This window comes from Eumetopias jubatus, unplaced genomic scaffold, assembly GCF_037043125.1.
Source record: "Eumetopias jubatus isolate StellerSeaLion01/CBP00866 unplaced genomic scaffold, mEumJub1_p1.0 scaffold_3, whole genome shotgun sequence".
NCBI lineage: Eukaryota > Metazoa > Chordata > Mammalia > Carnivora > Otariidae > Eumetopias > Eumetopias jubatus.
Genome location: NW_028274809.1, coordinates 123,491,924 through 123,515,729, shown reverse-complemented (window position 1 = coordinate 123,515,729; position 23,806 = coordinate 123,491,924). Strand labels below are relative to the sequence as shown.

General features: G+C 37.1%; 1 protein-coding gene across 3 annotated transcripts in view; it reads right to left on the bottom strand.

Moving 5' to 3' along the window:
• The window catches only part of USPL1 (ubiquitin specific peptidase like 1), a 34,107-nt gene extending 16,308 nt beyond the window's left edge, over positions 1 to 17,799 (bottom strand). Inside the window, exons 1-5 of one of the 3 annotated variants that reach the window (XM_028104874.1) lie at positions 17,575 to 17,799; positions 14,561 to 14,726; positions 13,907 to 14,035; positions 6,757 to 7,399; positions 2,357 to 2,470 (exon numbers count right to left, since the gene is read on the bottom strand). In XM_028104874.1, the coding sequence (XP_027960675.1) occupies positions 2,357 to 2,470; positions 6,757 to 7,399; positions 13,907 to 14,035; positions 14,561 to 14,659 (985 nt within the window). In that variant the 5' untranslated portion in view covers positions 14,660 to 14,726; positions 17,575 to 17,799. The remainder of the gene's footprint in view (positions 1 to 2,356; positions 2,471 to 6,756; positions 7,400 to 13,906; positions 14,036 to 14,560; positions 14,727 to 17,574) is intronic. The other 2 variants (XM_028104883.2, XM_028104871.2) reach the window with 2 other exon arrangements.
• Between the last annotated feature and the right edge of the window lie 6,007 nt (positions 17,800 to 23,806).

Genomic DNA, 23,806 nt, shown 5'->3' with positions numbered 1-23,806 from the left:
AAATAAATAAATAGGCTGAAGTTACTTCTGATTACAGTTTAGGGTAGGGATCCAATTTCCCCCGTCTCAGGAACCAGCTGTCCCAGCACCATTTGCTAGACAGTCTTTTTTTCCCCCCACTTACCTGCATCACCATCTCTGTCAGACAGTATGACTTAAGCAAAAGGGGAGGGTTTTCATCTGGACTCTCTATTCTGTTCTACTGGTCTGTGCATCCTTACACTGGTACACATATCTCAAAGACTAAATTATTCTTAAAATTACATAAATAAGTACAAACAACAATATTAGCTTTTTCCTTTAAAAAATTAGACATTAGAGAGAAAAAAAATTAAACTGAAGAGAGCAGTTACCTTTGTGGGGAGGTAAGGAAGAAGTGAATTAGAGTACAAAGGGGGCTTCACGTGTATTTGTAATATTTTATTTCTTAAACTGCAGGGAGGGGGAACAGAAAGGATGGTTTATAATGTATTTTTTAAAAACAATCAAAATGATACAATGACTGATCTTAAAAATTTAACCAACACTCAGGGTCAGTAGAGATTCTATTTCTCTTTCTTTAGTACTTGAAAGTACACATTAACATTCAAAATAAAAACACACACATTGTAGGATTTTTAAAATGCTCTCCAAAGCAAAGATTAGATTTCACTAGTAAGATCTTAAGCTCCAACACAGCACCTATTACTGCTGAATGAGTAGTATGAACACAAACAAGAGAGGAATTCTATTGTATTAGAAGAGCTGTATGCTTGCCCAATTGCTATGATTGCACAAAATAATAATTTAAAAATTCCTTCTATGTTACATAGAAAACCAGGCCCAAGGCAGCAGTGGAACAAGATGCAACCTTGTTCCAGATATAATTATCAGAGCTAAGAGGAGTGCTGATTCGGACTGGGGGAGAAACCACTCTTTAATTCAAATGGGAACTGGAGCAGGGACCCTGAATAAAACATCTCAGGTCACTCCAGGAGGGAAAGGACACCTGCAAAATGCACTACGGGAGCCCCTCAGTCTACACTCTGGTAATCTTACGGTAAAGCCTCCTTTGAAATGAGTATCCATCCAACAGAGATCAGTGGTTTGGGGTAAGAACAGGGGCTGAAGGAGTCTGAAGAAAACTTTTAGGGTGACAGAACTATTCTCTATCTTGATTATGGTAATGGTTATACACTGTATACACTTAAAAAGGGTTTCACTATTACAGAAATTATACTTTGTTAAAAAGGAAAAAAAAGAGTATTTATCCCATCTGAGATCCTACCTGATGATAAATTAGAATAGTCCTTTGGACCTAAAGGAGACAATGCCAAAGATTTGGCATATGGAAATTCAGTTTATTATTTTAAGAACAGAGTAAACATGTATGCACGAGTTCATGGAAAACAAAATAATAAAACTAGGGAACAGCACAGTGGGACAAAGATACTACCACGCAAAAAAGACACTGCTTCCAGATACTGTATCTGAGTCTGAGAAATAAATTTTCTGAGAGAAAAATTTGAAGGCATTGATATTTTACATAATTCAATGTGGATATTTAATAGGGGTATCATATATTCTTTACTACAACACAATATTAACAGAAGAGTCACTACAACAATGAAGAGAAATAAAGACACTACCCTTAAAAAAAAAAAATCACCAATGACTCTCTCTTGCAACACTAAACAATTTTTCGAAAGCCCCAGAATTCTAGCGCCCTAGTTCTACTCTGCTCCAAGGCCAAAAGCCAAATCATAGAGAACAAAGCAGATCTCATTCTTCTGCCCTTTTTAAAAGTAAGCAAAACTTTCCCAAAAGTATATTTCTCCTCGTATTTTATTGATGAAAATTGTACCATATGTCTATTCCTAAACCAATCACTGGCAAGGGATACTATGGTTGGTTTAGATTAGAGATTCTCAACCCTGTTCATCTTTAAAAATCACACAGGGGCTTCTAAAAATTGCTGATACCTGAGCTCTATCCCTGAGATTCTTATTTAATAGACCCCAAGCACTTTTCAATTCCCTAGGTGCTTTTAATGCACAGTCAAGGTTGAAGACACTGAATTAGTCTACTGGGGGAAAGTACTGGAAAAGCAACCAATGGTGTCAACTCCTGAGTATCCACCTGGTTCTGAAAAATGCATCCACTTTCAAGGGTGGAACACAAGCCTGTATATTTATATGGAACAACAACTCTGCCCACCAATGATTTAACCAACGGTAGGCTCCTAAATGAAACTACACAGATTCTCTCTCCCAAGAATCTAATCACCCAAATAATAAAATAGTATTATATATTCTTATGATGTAAGTATCTCTTTATGGTAGATAAGTAATACAGTTAAATTATATAAATTACTTACCTAATGTGCATCTAAGCTGAGGCTGAAGCCTAATGAAAATTTCATCTCTGACTTCATTCAGACAGGTCTCTATCTTTGCAAATATTTCTGAAGTAAGTTTTTTACAATCTCCATCTAAAAATGAAACACAGATTATCAATTTCTTATCAATCTCTATCTTTCCACAGAAAATTAAGACATTACCAAGAATGAAAGTTCATCAGTCAATAAATTTAGCAGAGACAAAATGGAAAGACAAAATTTCCTTAATTCTTATTCCTCTCTGTGTGCCATATATCGCCCTAATATTCCCTCAGCCCAGTATCATTAGTTCCGACTGCATGAGTCAACATGTTTGAGTAAATCTCAAATAATTCTCATCCAAATAATCACAGGCCTAGCAAGAGCTCTATGCTTTCAGATATTCTGCCTATCTCTGAAACAGCTGAAGCTATGTCTTTACATGTGATTATTACTCATGCTAGAGACATCTACTCATTTATTTCTTTGTATAACTTTTATTACTTCACACGAATTTGCTTCATTAAAAACTTTGTAGGTTATTACACACCAATTGAATCACAGTTTTATTAACCATTCTCCTAGTGCTGGACAATTAAGTTGTTTCTTTTTTCACTATTATAAATACTATCGTGATAAAACATCTTTTGGGCACATACCTATCCATGTTTTTGTTCATTTCTTTAGGGTTAAAGTACTCAAAATAGAATTATTGTGTCAGAAAACCAGCCCCCATATGCATCTCACTCTAGTTATTAAGCTACAAAAGATTTCACAAAAAAAAAAAGATTTCACCAAAATCTCTTATATTCATATAACCTGATCATACTGTTGACATGTTTTACTAGGAAAATATCTGGATTCTCCTATAATATGAAGCATTAACCAGAATTCTTATTTGACCATGCCAAAAAAAAAGAGAAAACTTACAATTCAAAGTCAACTTAAATGCAATTATAACCATATTATAAAAACTATAATTATTCTGTAAAAAATTAATACGATTGAATATATATGGGTGAAATAGAGAGAATTAAGAGTATGCTTACCGAGTAATGTACAGAACTGCTGAATCATTTCATTGTACACCCAAAACTAATAATACTGTATGTTAATAATGGAAAAAAACCACAAAAAATAAAGTGGCTACGCTTTATAAAAAAATTAGTATGATTAAAATTAATTCAACATTCAAGTCAAAATTTTGACTATTGACTATTTGATTATTACAGAAGAGTATATGTCTTGTTCATAATACTTCTGTATTAATCAATTGTAATAATCAATTGAACTGTCACCTAACTCAGTATTGGGTTCCTATAATTATAGAGAACAGGAACACAGAGAAGGAAAGGCAAAAACAAAAATACTTATAAAAAACTGAATTTTAGGGGTGCCTGGGTGGCTCAGTCGTTAAGCGTCTGCCTTCGGCTCAGGTCATGATCCCAGGGTCCTGGGATTGAGCCCCGCGTTGGGCTACCTGTTCAGCGGGAAGCCCGCTTCTCCCTCTCCCACTCCCCCTGCTTGTGCTCCTGCTCTATCTCTTTCTCTGTCAAATAAATAAATAAAATCTTTAAAAAAAAAAACTGAATTTTAGGGGTGCCTGGGTGGCTCAGTCGTTAAGTGTCTGCCTTCAGCTCAGGTCATGGCCCCAGGGTTGTGGGATCGAGCCCCGCATCAGGCTCCCTGCTCAGCAGGAAGCCTGCTTCTCCCTCTCCCACTCCCCCTGCTTGTGTTCCCTCTCTTGCTATGTGTCTCCCTATGAAATAAATAAAATCTTTAAAAAAACAAAAACTAACACAAAACTAAATTTTAAAACTCGCAAAAAATTTCATCTCGAAGAAACTGAAGTTGAAACAATATTTCTTATCTAACAAAATTTTAACTTTTAAAATGTTTACATTCAAAGGTGATCTGAGTGCTCTGGGATGCTTTCTTTTACATATGAAAATGGAATTACATGTTTTATGTAACCCTTTTGGAAAGCCATTCAGAAAGACTCTTTATATTCAAATTTTAATATCCCTGCTAGGATATAATCGGCAATGGATCGATTCAAAGGATATATGGATTATATATCATGGTGTTTATTCATAATTGCAAATAATAATAAGCAGCCTGAAGGTCAACAATGGGGAAAAATATATAAGATTTATATAAAAGATTGCATGACCAAAGACAAGTTGAATAAAGGTGAGGATTCTTATACTCCCAGAGAGCAAGACCTAAATAACCCTGGTAATTAAAATAGTGTGGTACTGACACTGGGACAGATAAAGTAACCAAGAAAACAAAAACTGAGAGTTAAGGAACAGCTGCCCACATATATGGAAGGCTATTTAACAAAGGTGGCCTGGCAGATCAGTTGAGAAAAATGTGGAGCTAGGAGCTAGGAAAAACTGGTAAGGCAACAGGGGGAAAAGGGGATGACTATCACACACAAAAATTAACTTCAGCTGAATTAAAATTCAATATCAACAACAAAACTTTGACTTTTCAGTGAAAACATAGGTGAATGACTTTCTAATCTTGGAAAGATTCCTTTTAAATGTCAGAAGTATTACTAGCTACAAGAGGGAAGATTAACAAATTCTGTGCATCAAAAGATATCTTTAAAAAAGTAAATACACAAGATACAAACTGGGAGATTTAGCAACACATACCTGACATAAAAATAGCAACAAGGACATAAAGAAATTCAAACAAGTACATGGCAATAGAGCAAATAACGGTAAGACACAGACATTTCACAAAAGAGGAAACATATGATCAATTTTACATTTGAAGAGCTGTTCAACCTCTTTAAAATTTGAGAAAGGCAGAGAGGTGGGTGGAGGATGGGTTAAATAGGTGAGGGAACAAGGGAGTGCACTTGCGAGGAGTACTAGGTGATGTATGGAACTGCTGCATCACTATACTGTATACACCTGAAACTAATATAACTGTCTTAACTGAATTAAAATAAAAACTTAAATAAAATAAAATTTGGGAAAGGCAAATCAAGACCATAAACCATTTTACACCATTCAAATAGCAAAATTCTCCAAGTGTGAAAATAACTAAGGGAGAATATATGGATCAGGGCTCTCTTACACATTGCTAATGGGAGTACTGACTGGTACAACCAGTTTGGAAAACAATTTGCCATTATCTTGTAAATGTGAACTTAGAGCCTATGATTTAAGATTTTATTTATTTGAGAGAGAGAGAGCCATGCGCACATAAGAGGGGGAAGAGCGAGAGAGAAAATCTCAAGCGGACTCTGCGTAGAGCATGGACCCCAACACAGAGCTTTGATCCCATGACCCTGAGACCATAACCTGAGCTGAAATCAAGTTGACTTTTCAGTGAAAATATAGGTGAATGACTTTCTGATCTTGGAAAAGATTAACCAACTGAGCCACCCAGGTGCCCCAGAGTCTATGATTTGATCCCATTCCTATGGTATACCCAAGAGAAACTCTATTTGAGCCCAAGAATAGTCACAGCAGCACTATTTGTAATGGCAAAAAACAACTCAATGACAGGTAAATGAATAAATATACTGATATATTTACACAATGGACATCTATAGCAATGAAAAATAATGAACCACCAATACAAGCAGCTTCACAGATACATCTTTATAAAAAGAAAAGACAACAGGGCACCTGGTGGCTCAGTCAGTTGAGCAGCTGTCTTCAGGGTCCTGGGATCAAGTCCCACAGGGAGCCTGCTTCTCCCTCTCCGTTTGCTGCTGCTCCTGCTTATACTCTCTCTCAAATAAACAAATTTAAAAAAAAAAGAAAGAAAAAAGGTCCCAGAAGACTACTGTACAATATCCTTTTTATTATGTTCAAAAGAAACTAAAGTAGGCAATATATTGTTCAGCAACACATATGCAAAACAAACTATTTCAAAAAAGAAACGATAAACACATTTCAGGTTAATTACTTTTGTGGGGGAGATGGAGCGTGGGATGGGAGGAACACAAGTAGATTAAGTTATTGGAAATATTTTAATTCTTTTGGGTTGGGAGGTGGGTTCATAGATATCCTATTTTATAAGAAAAAAATAATACATATCCCTCATTGTTAATAGATTTTTGGGAAATTGTGGACTAATGAGTGATTTGTAGCTGTATCTTTTCCATGTTATGAAACAAAACTGAACATTAACTTTTTTTTTTAAGATTTTATTTATTTGTCAGAGAGAGAGAGAGAGGGCACAAGCAGGGGGAGTGGCAGTCAGAGGGAGAAGCAGGCTCCCTGCTGAGCAAGGAGCCCAATGCAGGGCTCGATCCCAGGACCCTGGGATCATGACCTGAGCTGATGGCAGATGCTTAACTGACTGAGCCACCCAGGCATCCCTGAACATTAACTTCTTTAAAAGTAAAAGAGAAATAAATTATTATTACCAACCTTTAATTCCATCCAACTGGTTGGTGTGCAGGAGCTTATTGGCTTGATTATACTTCATAAACAACTGCCAGAACACAGAGTCCTCATTAGAGCACAGGTCATTCACAGTGTTTTTTAACCCTTCCAAGTGCACCAATGCTGATAGGATACAATCTAACCAACAGAGAGCATTAGCATTTTTCCATTGGACACATAAAGACTGGCAAAGTGATGTACATTTGCTCTCCAATGGCATTTCCAGTTCAGATGTGCATCCTTCATTTTGAGGAGAAATCCCTCCAGTTCCAGAAACATCAACTGTAGTAGGATATTCTTCAGCAGCCATGTCAGTATCAGCCTCCAAAATCTCATTCTGTTCCAAGGAATCAGCTGTCCTAACTGGATTCTGTGGACCACTGTGTGGTAAATCAGGTAAGTGCGATGAGGTTTCATCATATGCTTCTCCATTATGTTTGCTGTTCAAAGCCTGTCCACCATCAGTAACAATATGATTTCTAGTCTTTTTAGCATTTGCTAAAAGAGGTGAATCTTTATAGTTGGTTTCCAAGAACTTTCTTTTCTGAGGCTTATTTGTAGTGTGACAATCTTCCAAATCAGGAGAAATCAAGTTATTAAGTGATTTAGAGCCCAAAGGATAGATGCACTAGAAAGAAAAAGAAAATGATAAAAACTACAAAAAATTCAAATAAGCTCAAGTTTTATAGTACAATTTCTATGTCATGAAAAATACGTATAAAATTTTAGCATCAATACAATTGTACCAATCTAAATTTAAAGGAACTAGGAATAAACAACTATTAAATAAAAACTTTGGCCCCCCAAAGCATAATTTTCCCTAGTTAATTTGAACAATCAAGGGTTTTAATCTGATCCACACTAGAGGAAACTAACAAGGAAAACATACATACTTTTGTTTTAATAAAAAACCTAATGTTTAGTGAATTAACAAATTTCAACAATTTAAAGAAACATGCTATGATGAGTGTTATTCTTTTTGGGACAGGTACATTGCGTAATATTAAAAACTGGAAGAGTATTTTCATTTTTGGGGGGGAAGTATTTTCAAATAAAAAAACTACATTAGTAATTTCCGTGTTTCTTAATTTTAAAACAGTATTAATCTGAGAGCACATCAGCGTTATCAATTTTACACCCTCATTGGATCTAAGAGTCAAATTGGCCGAATTTTAACAACTTCATCAAATCTTATTATGTATTAACATAATTTCAGCCAAATATCAAGTGTAGACAAATCACTAAAATAACCAATTTTCCCCAAGTCTGAAACCTAGGAAGATATTTTAAAAGACAAATTCAAGAAATCTAATAGACTATGTGTCCTCATTTAAAATGCCTTCTTCTACACAAGCATGGTAACTGCTACCTTGGTGGCCTCCACTGAACTAAAGAACTACCCAGCCCGCTATTCATGCCCTGGCAGAGTCAGGCCTCTGCTGCACCACTCTGGGCTAAGCCATGTGACCAGCTTTGATGGGATGTTCACAAGCATGATGCATGTGGAAGCCTGATAAGCATGGGCTCACTGAGCTAGTCCTTTTGGAGCCTACCTTCTGGAACACTCCTTCTTAAAGAAGTCCCATCCATTATACTGTGAGGAGCCCAATTAGCCTCATGGAGAGACCCTCATGGAAAAGAACTGAGATCCTGGCTGAGTGCCTGAGCTGAGTTCCCAGTTGGCAGCGAGCACCAACTGCCAGCTATGTGGACATTTTAGGTTTCCTAGCCAACAGCAGGTGAAGTGTAAGAACCACCCAGGCGACCCACAGAATCATGAGTAATGCTAAGTTAAGCCATTAAGTTTTTTTAGTCACTAGGTTGTGAGCAACAGATACTGAAATGCACTAAATCCTCTTTTAAGCGCAGTTTCTTCTATACAAATGAACACTATACTCATAATATCGTACTTATGAAATTCTTTAGTTTAATAGGATAAGTTCTGGATTCTTCTCACTGTTACCAACTAGTAATGCACTCACCATCAACTGACAACTTGACCCTCAACATTATACCTTGAGATTATTTCCTAAATCCTACCATATGTCAGAAAATAGAGAACACTTTAAAACAACAATTGTGGATTCATAGTCATAGACCGGTATGTATCCAAAAAAAATGAAAGCAAAAAAATGAAAGACCTCAAAGAGGTATCTGCACACCCGTATTCATTACAGCATTATTCACAAGAGGCTAGAGGTGAAAGCAACCCACATATCCATGAATGGACAGATAAAAAAAATGTGGTATATACATACAATGAAATATTATTCAGCCTTAAAAAGTAAGGAAATCTGTTCACAGACTACAACACGTATAAATATTGAGGACATTATGCTAAGTAAAATAAGTTAGTCACAAAAGGACAAATATGGTATGATTCCGCTTATATGAGGTACCCAGAGGAGACAAATTCATAGAGACCAAAAGTAGAATGGTGGTTTCCAAAGCACGGGTGGAGGGGGAAAGGGGAGCTGTTATTCAGTGGGTACAGAATTTGAGTTTTTCAAGATGAGAAAGTTCAAGAGATCTGTTGCATAATAATGTGAATATACCTAACAATCCTGAACCGTACACTTAAAAATGATTAAGATGGTAAATTTCACGTTTTTTTAATAATTAAAAAATTTTTAAAAAACAAAAAAATAAAAAAATCTTTATCGATCTCAAGCAGAGTCAAGATCATGGGGTCACATCCTACCAGCACCACTACTTAATTAAAAACAATAAACAAATAAAGGGCCCTGAAGCTGCAAAATTTAGTGGCCTAGATGATTTCCCCCTACATTATTTGCAAATGTCTCATCTGACTTTTCTATCTATAATTTGTGCTCCAGTCATAGGGTCAATTTAAAATACAATTTGTCCTTGCCCCATTTTTTCCCTTTTATAAACTGTTTTCAGATTTTTATCTCTTTAAATCTCGACTTTAATATCTACTCTGTATTTATAATGAACATATGCCATTTTTGTAACTAGAAGTTTTTTAACCTGTCTTCAAAAAAAGGAAAGCCGTAAAACAATAATACATAGAGTATTAATTTTCCCATCTAGCCCAACCATGCAAGAGCATTTAAAATCTAAGGCTGAAAAATTCTAATGCTGCCTATTTCACTGATTTTTTGAGCAGCTTAAATACATTCCTGTTTTCCTATAAAACAGAAAAAGGAAAACATTGCACATTACCTTATATTTGAAAAAGTATAAGGTATGCCAAAAACAAACTATAAAAACATTTACAAAAAAATAATTTACATTCATTTTACAAATGAAGAAAACCAAGAAAATGAGTGTTTTCTCTGACAACTAAAGACTTAAGAGCCTTATAAATTTCATGTTTTTTTTAAAAAACTAAATAAATGTTCCAATAAAAGACTAATGGAATACTCAAAAAAAAAAAAAAGATAAAACTCCCTACACTTTGAAAAAACTTGAGTTTCAATTTATTAATTTGGAAGCAGAGTTTGAATCTTACTTCTTTTTTGAAATCAAGAAACTTCTGATTAAGAGGGGTTTCCCATGTGGTTCTTTGCAATTCGGCAAGTGAAAGCAGAATGTTCAGTGGACTTCAAATTTTATAATAAAAAAAATTAACAAATTAACAAATTGATTCAAAGGTCTTATAGACCAGGGATCAGCAAACTTTACCTGAAAAAGGCCAGATAAATATTTTAGGCTTTGTGAGCTAGTCAAGGTCTCTGTTATAACTAAAGTCGCCATTATAATACAAAAGCAGCCATAGACAATGAAAAAATGATTGAGTATGGCTACATTCCAATAAAATTTTTCTTATGGACACTGAAATTTGAAATTCATGTAATTTTCATGTATTACAAAATAGTATTCTTTTCATTTTTGCCTAATCATTTAAAAATGTAACTATTGTTCTTAGCCAGTGGGTGTCATATAAAGAGTTTGCTAAACCAATCTACTTCATAAAATACACTGGGCCCTTACTGAATAGAACACTTCCTAAAAATTAGATCAATAATTACTTTAAAGTTCTTTTTTCACATCTGCAAAGTATATGCTTAAAATTCTTGGTTGTATTTTTCCTCATCACTTAAAAAAAATGCTTCAAAACTAAAAATGCAAATAATACCTCTAACTTTAATAGCTAAAACCTAATGTCCTGAGGACAGGGACTTCTTTATTATAGCAGTCCATGGTTAAAGAACGCTAATGAAATACATTGTCTGGAAGAGAGGAAAAAAGTAGTTTTTTTCTAGAAAGATTTCTCTTTCCCATATTCACCACTCTACAACTTTGTTCTGAGGTAGTTAATGAGTAAACTCTCTATATAGCCTGCTGTTAGGATAAACTGCCAAACCTCCTAACATCAAGCCTTCTCACTGTTCAATAGAGCCCACTGTCTGCTTCAGGGATAGCTCTCAAGCAATTCTGTGACACTTTCTCCTGTTTTTCCCTCTCCACTGGATTTAACCAGCATACAAACATGCTGTTATTTTTCCCAACTTAAAATTTTCCTCCTCCAGGTACCACCTCACATCTGTTATTTCTCAGTTCTTCCTTTCCAATTTTCTATCACTCACTCCAACCAAGCTTTCCTTTATCACTAATACTTTACCCAAAATATTCTCATCCAGGTTCTCAGTGATGCTCACAACACTCTAGCCAATGATGAGTTGACTCTTCATTCTCCTTGAGTTGAAATTCAGTAATTTCTTCCTTAAGTATTTTTTCATTTGACTTCCAGAACAGAACACTCTCCCCTTTCTGGGTTTACTCCTACCTCACTGTCCACTTCTTCTCTCACTCCTTTCCCGGTTCCACTTCATCTCCCCAATCTCTTAACGCGGGAGTATAAGTGTCCTTGGATTGCCACACTTCTAGGTAAACTCATCCACTCTCATGGTTCCATTATCTACATGCTGTTGACTCCCAATGTATCTCTCTAACCTCTCTCCACCTAATACCAGACACACAGATCCAACCACTTATTCCAAATACCCCCAATTATTAGATAGCTGTGTCAAGCCTGACTGGTCCTGGCCTGATCTTCCCCCAAAATCTTCCTCTGCCCAAAGACTTCCTCATCTTAGTTAACCGGCAACTCCACCCTTCCAATTATGTAAGCCAAAAATCTGGGAATCATCCTTGATTCCTCTCTCTCCTACTGTGTATCCCAATCTTTCAGCAAATCCTTTTTGGCTCTACTTTCAAAATATATAGATAATCCAATCATGTCTCATCACCTGAGCCACTATTTGCTCTCCATGGAATACTCTGTCTTTCAACTAGTCTCCCCGCTTCAGGTCTTGCCCATTACATATACTTGCAACACAGGAGCCACAGTGATCCTTTTAACATGTAAATCAATTATGTCACTCCCTGCTATGGCTCTTCATTTCAGTCACAGTAAAAGCCAAAGACTTTACAATGGCCTCTAAGACCCTACTTGGTCCAGTCCCCTCCCCATTATTTTTCTAACCCATCTTCTATTACTCTGCTTTACTTACTCAGATCCAGCTCTTCTAGTTTCCTTGCAGTAGAACAAATTTGCACAGGCAACCTCTATTTTCTCAGGGCCTTGTACCTGCTACTCTCCCTGCCTGGAATGCTTGTCCATCTGATAGCCACGTGGCTTGTTCTTCATCTCTTTCAGGTTTTTGCTCAAATGTCACTTTCTCAATGAAGAATTCCCTTCACCGCTCTGGGTCCCTGGGCTTTATTTTTCCCCGCAGCACCTTTCATTACCTCACACACACAAAATATAACTTATTGATATTTTTTCCCCTATCTAGAACATACCCACCTTTAAAAAAAAAAAAAAAAAAGGCTGTATTTGTTTATTTGGCAGAGAGAGAAAGCGCACGCACAAGCAGGGGGAATGGCAGGCAGAGGGAAAGGGAGAAGCAGGCTCCCTGCTAAGCAGAGAGCCAGAGCTGGGGCTCCATCCCAGGACCCTGGGATCATGACCTAAGCCGAAGGTAGGATGCTTAACCAACTGAGCCACCCGGGCACCCCCATAACCACCTTCTTGAGGGTTAGATATTTTTTGCTTTATTCCTTGTATCCTAGCCTTTGGAACATTGCCAACGTGGTGACACTCAAAAAAAAAAAAAAATTATTGAATAAATGCAAAAAGAAATTTATTTCTATTTGTAGGAATGCCTGAGATTTTCTTCAAGTTACACTCAGCCAAAGAAAGTATCTATCACCAACAGTGTGATTTAGTTTACTATTTTGCAAACTTGGCTGATCACCAGACTCATCCTTAAGAGTTAAAAAATTATATAATTCTGGGTCAATTCTACTGAAATGGCATCTGGGGGTGATACTCAGAAATTTTTTAAAAGTACTCCAGGCGATTCTGATGAACTGCTAGTTTACTTGGAATAAAACATATCTGAAATTAGAAGACTATATTCCAATTACAGTTCTGCAACTTTAAGAAGATCTTATGTTCCTAAACCCTCTCTGATTTCTTATTCATAATGGAAATAACTACCTTGCAAAGTTTTGAGAACTAAACATGTATGTAAGTTTCATAAATTGTCAAGTACAACAAAACCACTGGGGACACCTGGATGGCTCAGTTGGTTAAGTGACTTCAGGTCAAGTCATGATCTTGGGATCCTGAGATCTGAGTCCTGAGTAGGGTTCCCTAATCAGCAGGAAGTCTAGTTCGCCCTCTCACCCCACTCTCTTGCGTGTGTGTTCTCTCTTGCTCTCTCTCAGATAAGTAACTAAAAATCTTAAAAAAAAAAAAAGTTCTACCACTGGATACACTGGATATTTAGATCCTTAAGTATATAATATTTAGAGATTAATAACTTTTCTAATAAGTTCCAAAGTTTATAAATCAAAGAGATGAAAGGATAACTACTATATTCCAACAACTAACAAAGACCCCCACAAGGTTAAAAAAAAATCCATCTTGAAATGTATTTTCTCCCCTCACAAGTCTAATGATAATAAAAACAAGTATCTTCATGCAGTAACTTGGGAAAAATAACAGAAAATATTTAAAACTGTATACTAGGCAGATCTAGAAACTCTGATATGTATTAAAAATGTACAGTCTAAAAAATACAAAACGAGTACAAATTTAAACACTGAAGAAAAAAGAAAAAAGCTAAAACCTTAATACTATCTAAGATTAATACTTTACCTGCAGATCCTCACACAAAAAGATAGATTCTTGAAAACTAATTCGGTAAGTCTTTAAGGCTTTTAACTTTCCCTTCTCTCTACAAGCAGGGCAATACCCATCTGACGGGACTTTAGCTGAATCATAATTCTAAAAAAGAAATAAAGTAAATTAAAATGTAGACATTCCTAGACTGTATCAAATTACAAAAAGTTAAATGGAAAAATAACCCAGAAAAAAAATACACTTTTCACCTGGAAGTGTCCTGGCTAGATATTTTAAACATGGTAAATAAAAGAAATGAATATACATTTTAAATATAGCTATTATTCCAAAAAGAATGTATTACAGTTTTAAATACTAAGTTTTAAGTGTTAAAAATAACATCAGTTTTATTTGCAAGAAAAAAAGTAATGTCAACTGCCAGGGAAAACATATGTTCCATATTTTCTGAGAATAATAAACCACAAGGTCTATGTTTTATTTCTACTTTCACATATCAATAAAACACAGAGAGGTAAATACATTAAAATAATCTTTCGCCATTGCTGTAAGATTTCCGTGGAAGATATAAATTTTTAGAAGTTAACTGGTAAAATTAAAACCGAATTTAAGTCTCATAAAAAGGAGGAAAAAAACCAACTTTGCACTGAGGCAAAAAATAAGTTCACTAACTTTTCCCAAATACCCCACCATGTGGAGTGAAGATATCCCTATATCAGTCCCTGGTCCAATCACTGGCAAACCATTTCCAATCTTCGGGGAATCCATCATTCCGAGTCATTGGCTAATTTATGTCACTTGAAACATGTCAATATCACTAAGGATTTTTCAATGAACCCTGGAAAAAAAAAAGTCAATAGACAATTAAATAAAAATCCTGTTTACTTTGAAAAAGAGCTATGCTATCTTATAAGATGTATATACATTAAGTATATTTTGAAACTACATGTCCCAAGATAAACATATTCTAAAATTGTAATCTTGAAGCGAAAGCAAATTACCTCTATTTACTAGTAAACCTAGCAAATTTGCTGGAAGAGGGCAGATTGGCAACAGGACCAAGTTTCACTTAAAACTTATGATAGAGACAAACTATTATTTAAATAACAAATTATACTGACCAGAGTTTAAAAACCCAAGTTTTTAGGGTCTATGCATAATCTGAAACAAGTATGTCAATATTATACTAAGAATGTATTTTAAAGACCCCAGATCTATTGTGCCATTGCTCAACAGGAACAAAAGAACCCCATACATTTCTACTGCTTTTAACCACCAAGGTCATCAAGAGAATAATGCTATTTTGTAGTAAATGAACTGTACCAAACAAAAATATAAACACTGTAATAGTACAAATTACACATGTAACAAGTTTGTTTTGAGTGTAATCCCATGGAACAGAATCACATTCAGTAAAGTCAAAATTATAAGACTGGAGCTCAGTATAAGGAAAAATTAATTACTAAGAGTAGTTTAGGTATGGATTTAAAATATAGGGAAACCAGATACAAAAGACCTTAAAGCAGAGTAAATCACCACTTATGGGGTGTTGTAAAATAATTTCAAGCAAAAATCTTGCCCAAATCTAAGAATTTCTATAACAACCACTTCCTGGGAAACTGGCTTACAGCTTCACTTTAAAAACCAGTTACGCTCTTCTGTTCCAGATGTATAAACTTTACACATCTTTTAAGCCAAGGAATAATTTCAAAAATAAAAATGCTTCTAAGAAAAGTATAAGTAATCTCAAATTCCTGAAGAAATATTGCTAAGGCAGGATCTCTGAACTACAGCATTATGGACATTTTGGACCAGACAATTCTTTGCTGTGAGGGCTGTCTTCCACATTGTAGGATGTTTAGCAGCATCACTGACTTCTACCTACTAGATAGTGAGTGCCATTGGCACTCCTCAGTTGTGAGAACCAAAAAAGTCTCCAGACATTGCCAAATGACCCCTGGGAAGCAAATCTGCCCCACTGAGAACCACTGTCAAAAAGATAAAAATAAGTTCGGTGCTAACTTTTACTTCTCCAGCTCCTCACAGACAACACCAATTCATTATTTTTGGCTGGCTCTATTTATAATATACTTACAAAAGAGAACTATACAGGAAAGAGTCAAATTGCTTATAGTTCCAGAGTGGCTAAAAGCATGAGCTTTACAACTGCACATCTGGGTTCAGAAATTTGTAACACTGGTTTGCACTAAGAATTAAATACAATACATGTAAAATGCTTAGCACCTGAACGGACAGTAAATTTTAACTACAATTCATTCGGTACTAATTTTATATTTCACTCTACATAGAAAACACGCTGCACATCTTGCATTATATTCAGCAGTATTCTCAAAGAAAAACTGGCACCCTATATACCTTGAATAAGATATTTTTGATGAAAATTTCCATCTGCCTGAGGGATCTAGAAAACTTTTTTGGCCTGTTTTCTCTCTCTCTATTATAAAAGTAAAATATAAGAAGCCTTCAAATCTGCCCTGATCCTAATCCCAGGAGCCAACATTTCAATGGGGAAAGCAGATAAGGCTGGTGGTGGAAATTCTAAATATGCAAAAACCCGCAAAAGAAAATTCATTTAAAAAAAAATACCAGAGGTGAGCTATCCAGGTCTTCCAAAATTAATTAACTTTGTCTTCTATACAAAACCCTGGGGTGATTCTCACAAGTTAATGTGCCATCAATGATCATCTTTACTGTTCTCCCTACCAACATAACCTGCTCCTCTTTCTTGTATCTCACCTATATTTTGGTATCTTCATCTTTCCAAACACACTGAAAATTTGAGTGATCCTTGAAACTTTCACTTCCCACTTCTTCATGCAGTAAAAGTCACCAAATTCTGTGGACAGTTATTTGGAAGCCTCAAATCCCCACCTCTCCAACCCATCCCCGCTCTGTAACACTGCCAAAGTGACGCTTGTATAAAACAAGTCTGAGTCTGTCACGGATCAGCTTAAAATCATCTATTTACTCCTTACCTGAAGGTAGTACTATGACCTAAAGCTAATTGCACTTGAGACCAACCCGGTTTTCCAATCTTACCCTCCTTTACTCCACTTCACCCTCAGCACCTTTCTTCTGACGCCCTCTTTTCAGGACTTCTGTGAGTCACTGATACTCCCGGTCCCTGAATGTGAATCCTACCCCATATGAACTGTTACAGCACAATGAATGTGTAAAGGTTGCCCTGGGAATGACGAAAGATATGCAGTTAAGCTTGTTTCACAGTCCCGTGTGCACAGGGGGGAAACCCAGAGAACGAGCTGCTCCGAGAGGAGCCTTAAACTTGAGTTTGCCCTCCAAGACCAAGCGGGCTCAGCACATAAATTGTCAAAGATAAGGCCACAGCGGACTTAAAGCCGAGAAATGGGGTCGGCTTTGGGCGTCCGGCCCTTCCTGGTACCAAACCCAGCCCTCCAGAATCAGAGACGCACAGGACCAAGGCATCTCAGTTTCTAAAACCAACCTTGGAAACCCGAGGAGGAGCAGGGTTCCGTTAACCCTCCCCATCTCCACGCTCTTTGGAAGAGCGAAAAACAACTCTGGTTTCTCTTCAGCATTTACCTCTCTGAGCCAAAACGAATCAGTAACTCTATTTCTATACCTCAATCACCAACCCTCCCACCCGAGTCCAGTCCCAGCCCCTTTCCTCTCCCAGCGTAGCCCACCTTTCTGCGCGCCGACTACCCCACAGGCAGTCTCTTTTCCCCAGCTCTGTCCGTCTTCCCGATTACGGGAGCCGGTGGAAACTATTTCCTCTCCTCCCGTACCTGCCGCCTGCACTCCCCTTCTTCGCACCGGGTCGCTCCGAACTCCTGTTCCAGGCTGGGTCCACACTACACCACGCAACGTTCAACCCACGTTCCCCTCGGCCTGCTCCTCCCCCAACAGCCTCTCCGCTAGAAAAGCAGCTTCCGGTTTGAGTCCGCGGCAAAAGAGTTCCCCTTCCTGTTCCGCGCGGGGCCTGAAGGGACGTCAGCGTGGCGGGGAAGGCGAGAACGGGAGCACTTCCGGACGGCCTCTGCAGAGGCGTGGCTGTGCGCCCGGCTGTCGCAGCCGCAGTTTCAGCTGCGGCGACGGCTAGGGGCGGGGCCGGTGGCTGCCGAGCCCGGCATCTGTGAGTGGCTGGGTTTGGGGAGGCGACGTTTCTGGAAGCTGCTGGAAAGCGCTCGAGTGGCGGAGGTGACGCCGGCGGCTAGGGGGTGGGGCGTGATTAAAACTAGTGCGCGTCCGGCAGCGGAGGGATTACGCTAAGGAAAGAGACTGGTGCGCACCTCGTTGCGCCCTGGTCCGCGCGAGCCCGGGTCGGAAGTCGACGCGGCGGAGAGTGACCTGGGTGGGTGGGTGGGTGGGTGGTTGGGCGAGGGAAGGGCTCCCTAGCCTGCAGAGGCGGGGGGTGCAATGGAAGCTCTCGGGAGGCGCGTCCTTGCAGCGCTGCGGCCTCCACGACGATTGTGGGTCGCGCAAGGCCCCCGTAGTCCGCTCTCCTAAAGCCTCGGTGAGAGCCGAGCAGCCACAGTGTGTGTTCACAAAGGGTCACCACACACGGAGCTGCCCCTCCCTGTCTCCCTAAACCCCATCTGCGAGGCCAGGGGCTTTTCTGCCAGGATTCTGGGGTGTTTCTCCTCCTTTCCTTCCTCCCAGATCTTCTAACGGTAAGGGGAGTAGCCAAAACACAGGGACTTTGCTATCCACGACCCATTTTTACTAGTCAGCAGCCGATCTCTCCCTGCTGCGCTCATTTCAGCTGCCCCGCCTTGTTTTAAGAGAAAGGGGGAGTTCTCATGTAGTTGATAAGTTTGAGGCTCTGCTTTCGTAGGAAGGTCATGTGGTTTAAGGGACATCGTGACCGCGTGTGCTATTTCTGAATTGCATTCTGAATCTTGGGGCAGCATATTCTAGAAGTCCTTTTGGTCGCTTGGTTCTATGTCCTAGAGTAATATGTAGTTTCTGGCCATTTCTTTTTACAGAGTAACCACCGTTGGCATTTTGGTCTGTGGGGTATTTTTAGTGGTCTCAAACTAAATAACTATATTCTGGAATAACGCTGGTAATTTTGATAGGGCGGTATAGAGGAAACAAGTCCCATATACCAAGAAATTCCTCAGTAAAAAGGATTTTAATTTTCTGTACTTAGGAATGCATATGGCCAAGAAATCCAATAAGTAGTTTGTTTTGTTTTTCTCCAGACAGAAAACCAGGCTGGTTAGTTTTTGTTTACCTTTTTTGTTGTACTCGATTATTAATATACTGGTATATTTGTTGTAAGATCCAATTTTCTCTTTATAAGTGAATTATGAAAATAGGAGAACCTAGTATTTCCACCTTGAAATCATAGCTGAACTCAAGAGTTTTTCTTGTTCACCATTGCTATTTCAATTTTTAGGATGGAATACCCTTTTTTTTTGGTAATAAATACTTGCTGAATTGTTAACTTCGTAAGTTGAACAAAATAAATTAAAATTGTAGTTAAAATTTTAAGATTGAAAAATCAACATCGCCAAACTGAACTATATCAATGAAACGTTGATTATAAAGTTGATTTTATAGTCTTTTAGTGCGAATTTGATTTTTTGCCAGGAAAAAATATGTAATAGTAACAGAAACAAAATGGATGTGGGGCTTGGGTTGTGGAAAGAAAAGAGGATTTTAGTGTATACTGTGTTTTGACTCCAGAGCTTTTCTCTCTTGTAAAACGTAGAAAAAGTTCTGGAAGACTTTGTAAGATAAAAAGAATGATGGTAATATAGGAGAGTCAATTAGAAGAGGTTGACTAGAAAGTCTCTTTTCATTTATATTAAAGTAGCGGTCCCAGGTTGAAAAAAATTGAATACATAAATGCTTTTCTTTACCAATATATTTGAAATGCCTTTTTCTATGTACACTGCTCCCAGAAAGTGCAGTTACCTTACAGGAGAATTAAAGCAGTCTTGCTGTCAGCAGTGTGGGTCAGAAGTTTTATTTACCTGTTTCTAATTAAAAACTAACACAATCTAATCAAAGGGAGCTTTTATTAAATTAATGAACAGCTATGATAAGAATATAAGGTACAATTAGGATTTTCTTTCTATCATTTTTTAATTTTTTCTATTCATAGTGTCGGGGGTTTTGTCCTGTCTGCTAGGTTGGATTTCTTAATCATAAGCCAAGTCTTTAGCCCAAACCTGGATATAAAAGCTGCCTGCTGTGATAGGTTGTTCTGATCTCATCAAAAAGATGAGAGCTAAAGTGACTAACCATATTTTTTAACAGCACCTTTGTGAGTACCGTCTGTATAACCTTATTTAATTCCAACAATCAGGCTTTGCAAACCAAAAAGTTAAACTTGGAGACAAAATTTATTTGGTAATATGACCTGAGCAAATGAGATATTATATATAATTTTTATCCCATATGTTTTGCTGAAGAAATATTTATGTTTGATTATGGGGTGCTGCCCTTGGCCACTGGTATGGGAGGTGTTACATAATGTTTTTTGTACCTTGTAACATTTTTAAATATCAAGAAATTATTATAATTATTTCTTTTTTTATAAGATTTATTTATTTGTTAGAGAGAGAGAGCGAGAGCTCACAAGCAGGGGACGTGTCAGGCAGATGGAAAAGCAGGCTCCCCACTGAGCAAGGAGCCTGATGCAGGGACTCCATCCCAGGGTCCTGGGATCATGACCTGAGTGGAAGGCAGAGGCTTAACTGGCTGAGCCACCCACGCGTCCCAAGAAATTATTATTTTTAAACCACATCCAGACTCTGGGTTTTGGTTAAGGAATGTGAACTTATATTAATATTTTTGGCAATACACTTGAGCTAAGCATTTGCATATTTAGAAAATTAATATAAGACACTTTAGTTCTTGCCCTCAGTGAATTCAATTGAGATAGGATAGAAAAAAGTACATTTATCATATTGCAATATGTGCAGTCACATATTTGTAAGTATAGCCACATCAAGGCCACGCAAGAAATTAGTAGCCTCAGGATTTGAGGTTATTTCATACTTTAGACTCTAAGCTTTAGATGGAACACGACAGCCTAAACTTGTTTCTGTTTTGCCCACACAAAATGAGAAAACAATATGATAAAGAAGAGTCATAGAGTAGATATTGGAATATGCGATTTCTAATCCTCTTTTGTTGTGTGACCTTACATGAGTCACATAATTTTCAAGACCTTGGTTTATAGATCTATAAAGTGAGAAGTTTGGAATAGTCGCCGTTCTGATATTCTACCTGCAGATATTTATCCTCAGAACTATGCCTACTTTTTGTAACAATGTTTTCCATTAAGAACCTGATCATATCCCATCTCAAACTACTTTATTGCCAATCTAAATTCTGTTTTCTTTTGGATTAGGTAATACATTCACATGGTTCAAAATTCAAAGGGTAAAAAAGAATATGCAGTGAAAAGTTTTCATTCTACTCCTGCCCCTTAGCCACCCAGTTCCTTGCCTAGGAAGCAACTGATGCTAACAGTTTCCTTGTATATTTTTCCAAAAAACTTTTACATGTATATAAGCAAATACTACACGTATTTTATTTTTTGCCTTTTTTTACACAGTTGATACTATGTACAGTTTATGTACCTTATTTTTTTCATTTATCTTAGAAGTTCTTTGTCATATAAGGCTCCTTTTTCATTTTGATGGCAGCATAATATTCCATTGTATGATGTGTCACTTCATTAATCCTCTCCTTCTGGACATTTAGATTTTTTCCTGGTCTTTATTAAAAGCATTATATAATGAATAACTTTGTACATTCCTCATCTTCCATATATGTGAATATCTTTTCCCTAAACCATGGCACAGCTCTATTGGGATGGTGACATAGTTGATAAAACTATGTCCTTTATGTTTTTGTGTTATTTAGTTACCAATAAGAAAAAATTGATGGCTCACGGTCTCAACAGTGTATTCCCAGGGTTCCATCAACTTTGACTTGTGTGCTCTCTGTGCCAGAATAGTACAGTGGTATAGTGGAGTCAATACCCTACAAGATAAACCACATCATCTGAATGGCTGTTTCTTTATTTGAGCCCTAGATGAAGCAAGTGGATTATATGTAGAGACCTTGTCCTAAACGAACAAATAAGTGTGTGTGTGTGTGTGTGTGTGTATATATTTGTATATATATGTATATATATATGTAAGCATATCTAAATAAGTATGTAAATCTTTAAACTCTAAAATCCTGCAGCAGAGCAAGATTTTCAATGAGGCTCATAAAAATGGAGAGACTAATTGGTGTAACAACATATTTATGTTTTTCAGCGCATGCTTACTCCTGGACTTACACGCATTGAGTACTATTTAAATTGATATTTTTCTGTTAAACTTCTTTGCCAAGCACATACAGTTGACTTTATATAAGATACAACTTTTATGTATTCCCACTTTACCAATAAGACTAAACATAAAAGTAAACAATTGACCCAAATTTGCGTAACAAAGTGGCAGACCTGGAACTAGAACCTATATCCTCTTAATTTCTAATGCAGGGCTTTTTCCAGTGTAGCACGTGCTCACATAATTTCACATGTAGCTGTAGCAGTAGATCTGAGAATGCCCAGTGGTAAGGGACTGCTTTTGGTCCCCCTTCTCTGCCTAGGCTCTAGAGCAACCTAGAGTTCAGAAAGCAGCAGGGCGTTTTTCTGAAGACAAAAGAACATTCTATAAGTAATTATTGAAGTAATTACACAACATGTTGATTAGCAATCAGGAGGACTCCACATCAAAAAATTAAAGCTGATCTAGAGAAACACTCTTCTTTCCTAATTGGGACACAGTTGTCATTTGGAGATGAATTTAACAGTCATAAGGACTGGAGGGAAATTAGGATTATTTGGAAACAATCTGACATTTCCCAGAGTTCATGCCATTTTTAAATTTAGCCAGGAAAATCTGAGCCATCAGAAAAGGAGAAGTGATAGAAACAACTGCAAAAGAATTGATAAATAGAAGAATGGAGAATGTGCTATAGTAACTGTATTCTCCTGAAGCTGGCATTGTGTCATATGACCACCACCCCTGTTTTAGGGCCTTAATTCTGGGGCTGTTCCCCTTTTCCTTGCATATTTGACTCTTACCCTTCAAGTGTCAACCTCAGTTTCTCTTGTCAAGCTGTCCACCCTATCTGAGCGGCCCTCTACCTGCCACCATTACTCTTAATTCTTTATTATCACCTCCTGTTTGTTTTCTTCATTGTGTGTGTGTGTGTGTGTGTGTGTGTGTGTGTGTGTGTGTGTATTGTCTGTCTCTACTAAGTTGTGAGCTCTGTGAGGGCAAGGACTACATCTGTTTTGTTCCCTGTTATGTAGACATTCCCTTAATACATAATACATATTTGTTGATCAATGAACGATCTTCATGGTTCCCAATTCATATGGCTGACAAAACCTTTTAAAATGGGATGTTTTCAACGGTGTATTTCCCCATGTTTTTATATTCAGCGGTTTTTTTGGGAGATGTATATGTAATTTATACGCTCATCTTACTGAGAAAAATATTGTCAACAAGCTTTTATTGAATATGCAAAGCACTATGCTAAATGCTGGGTGAATACAAAGGTGAATAATGCATAATCCTTATTTCTAAAGAAAAGAAAAGTAGAAACATTTGCAAACAAATAGTTTTTATACAAAGGAAAAGTGAAATAAATTCTAAATAGAGATCTTCAAGAAATAGCAACAATGAAGAAAAATGGTTAATTTTAATTACAGGAAGAGCCTCACAGAGTTGAATTTTGACTTTGGTCTTAAAGATAGAAAAATAGTTGAAGTGAACAGGGATAAGTAAATGTTTAGCTTCACTTTTTAGAAAGTCTTTAAAATAGTAATATTTATCATAAAGAACTCTTATAAAACGTTGTCATAAGGCAATCTTTAAAAATTTCAGTAATAAA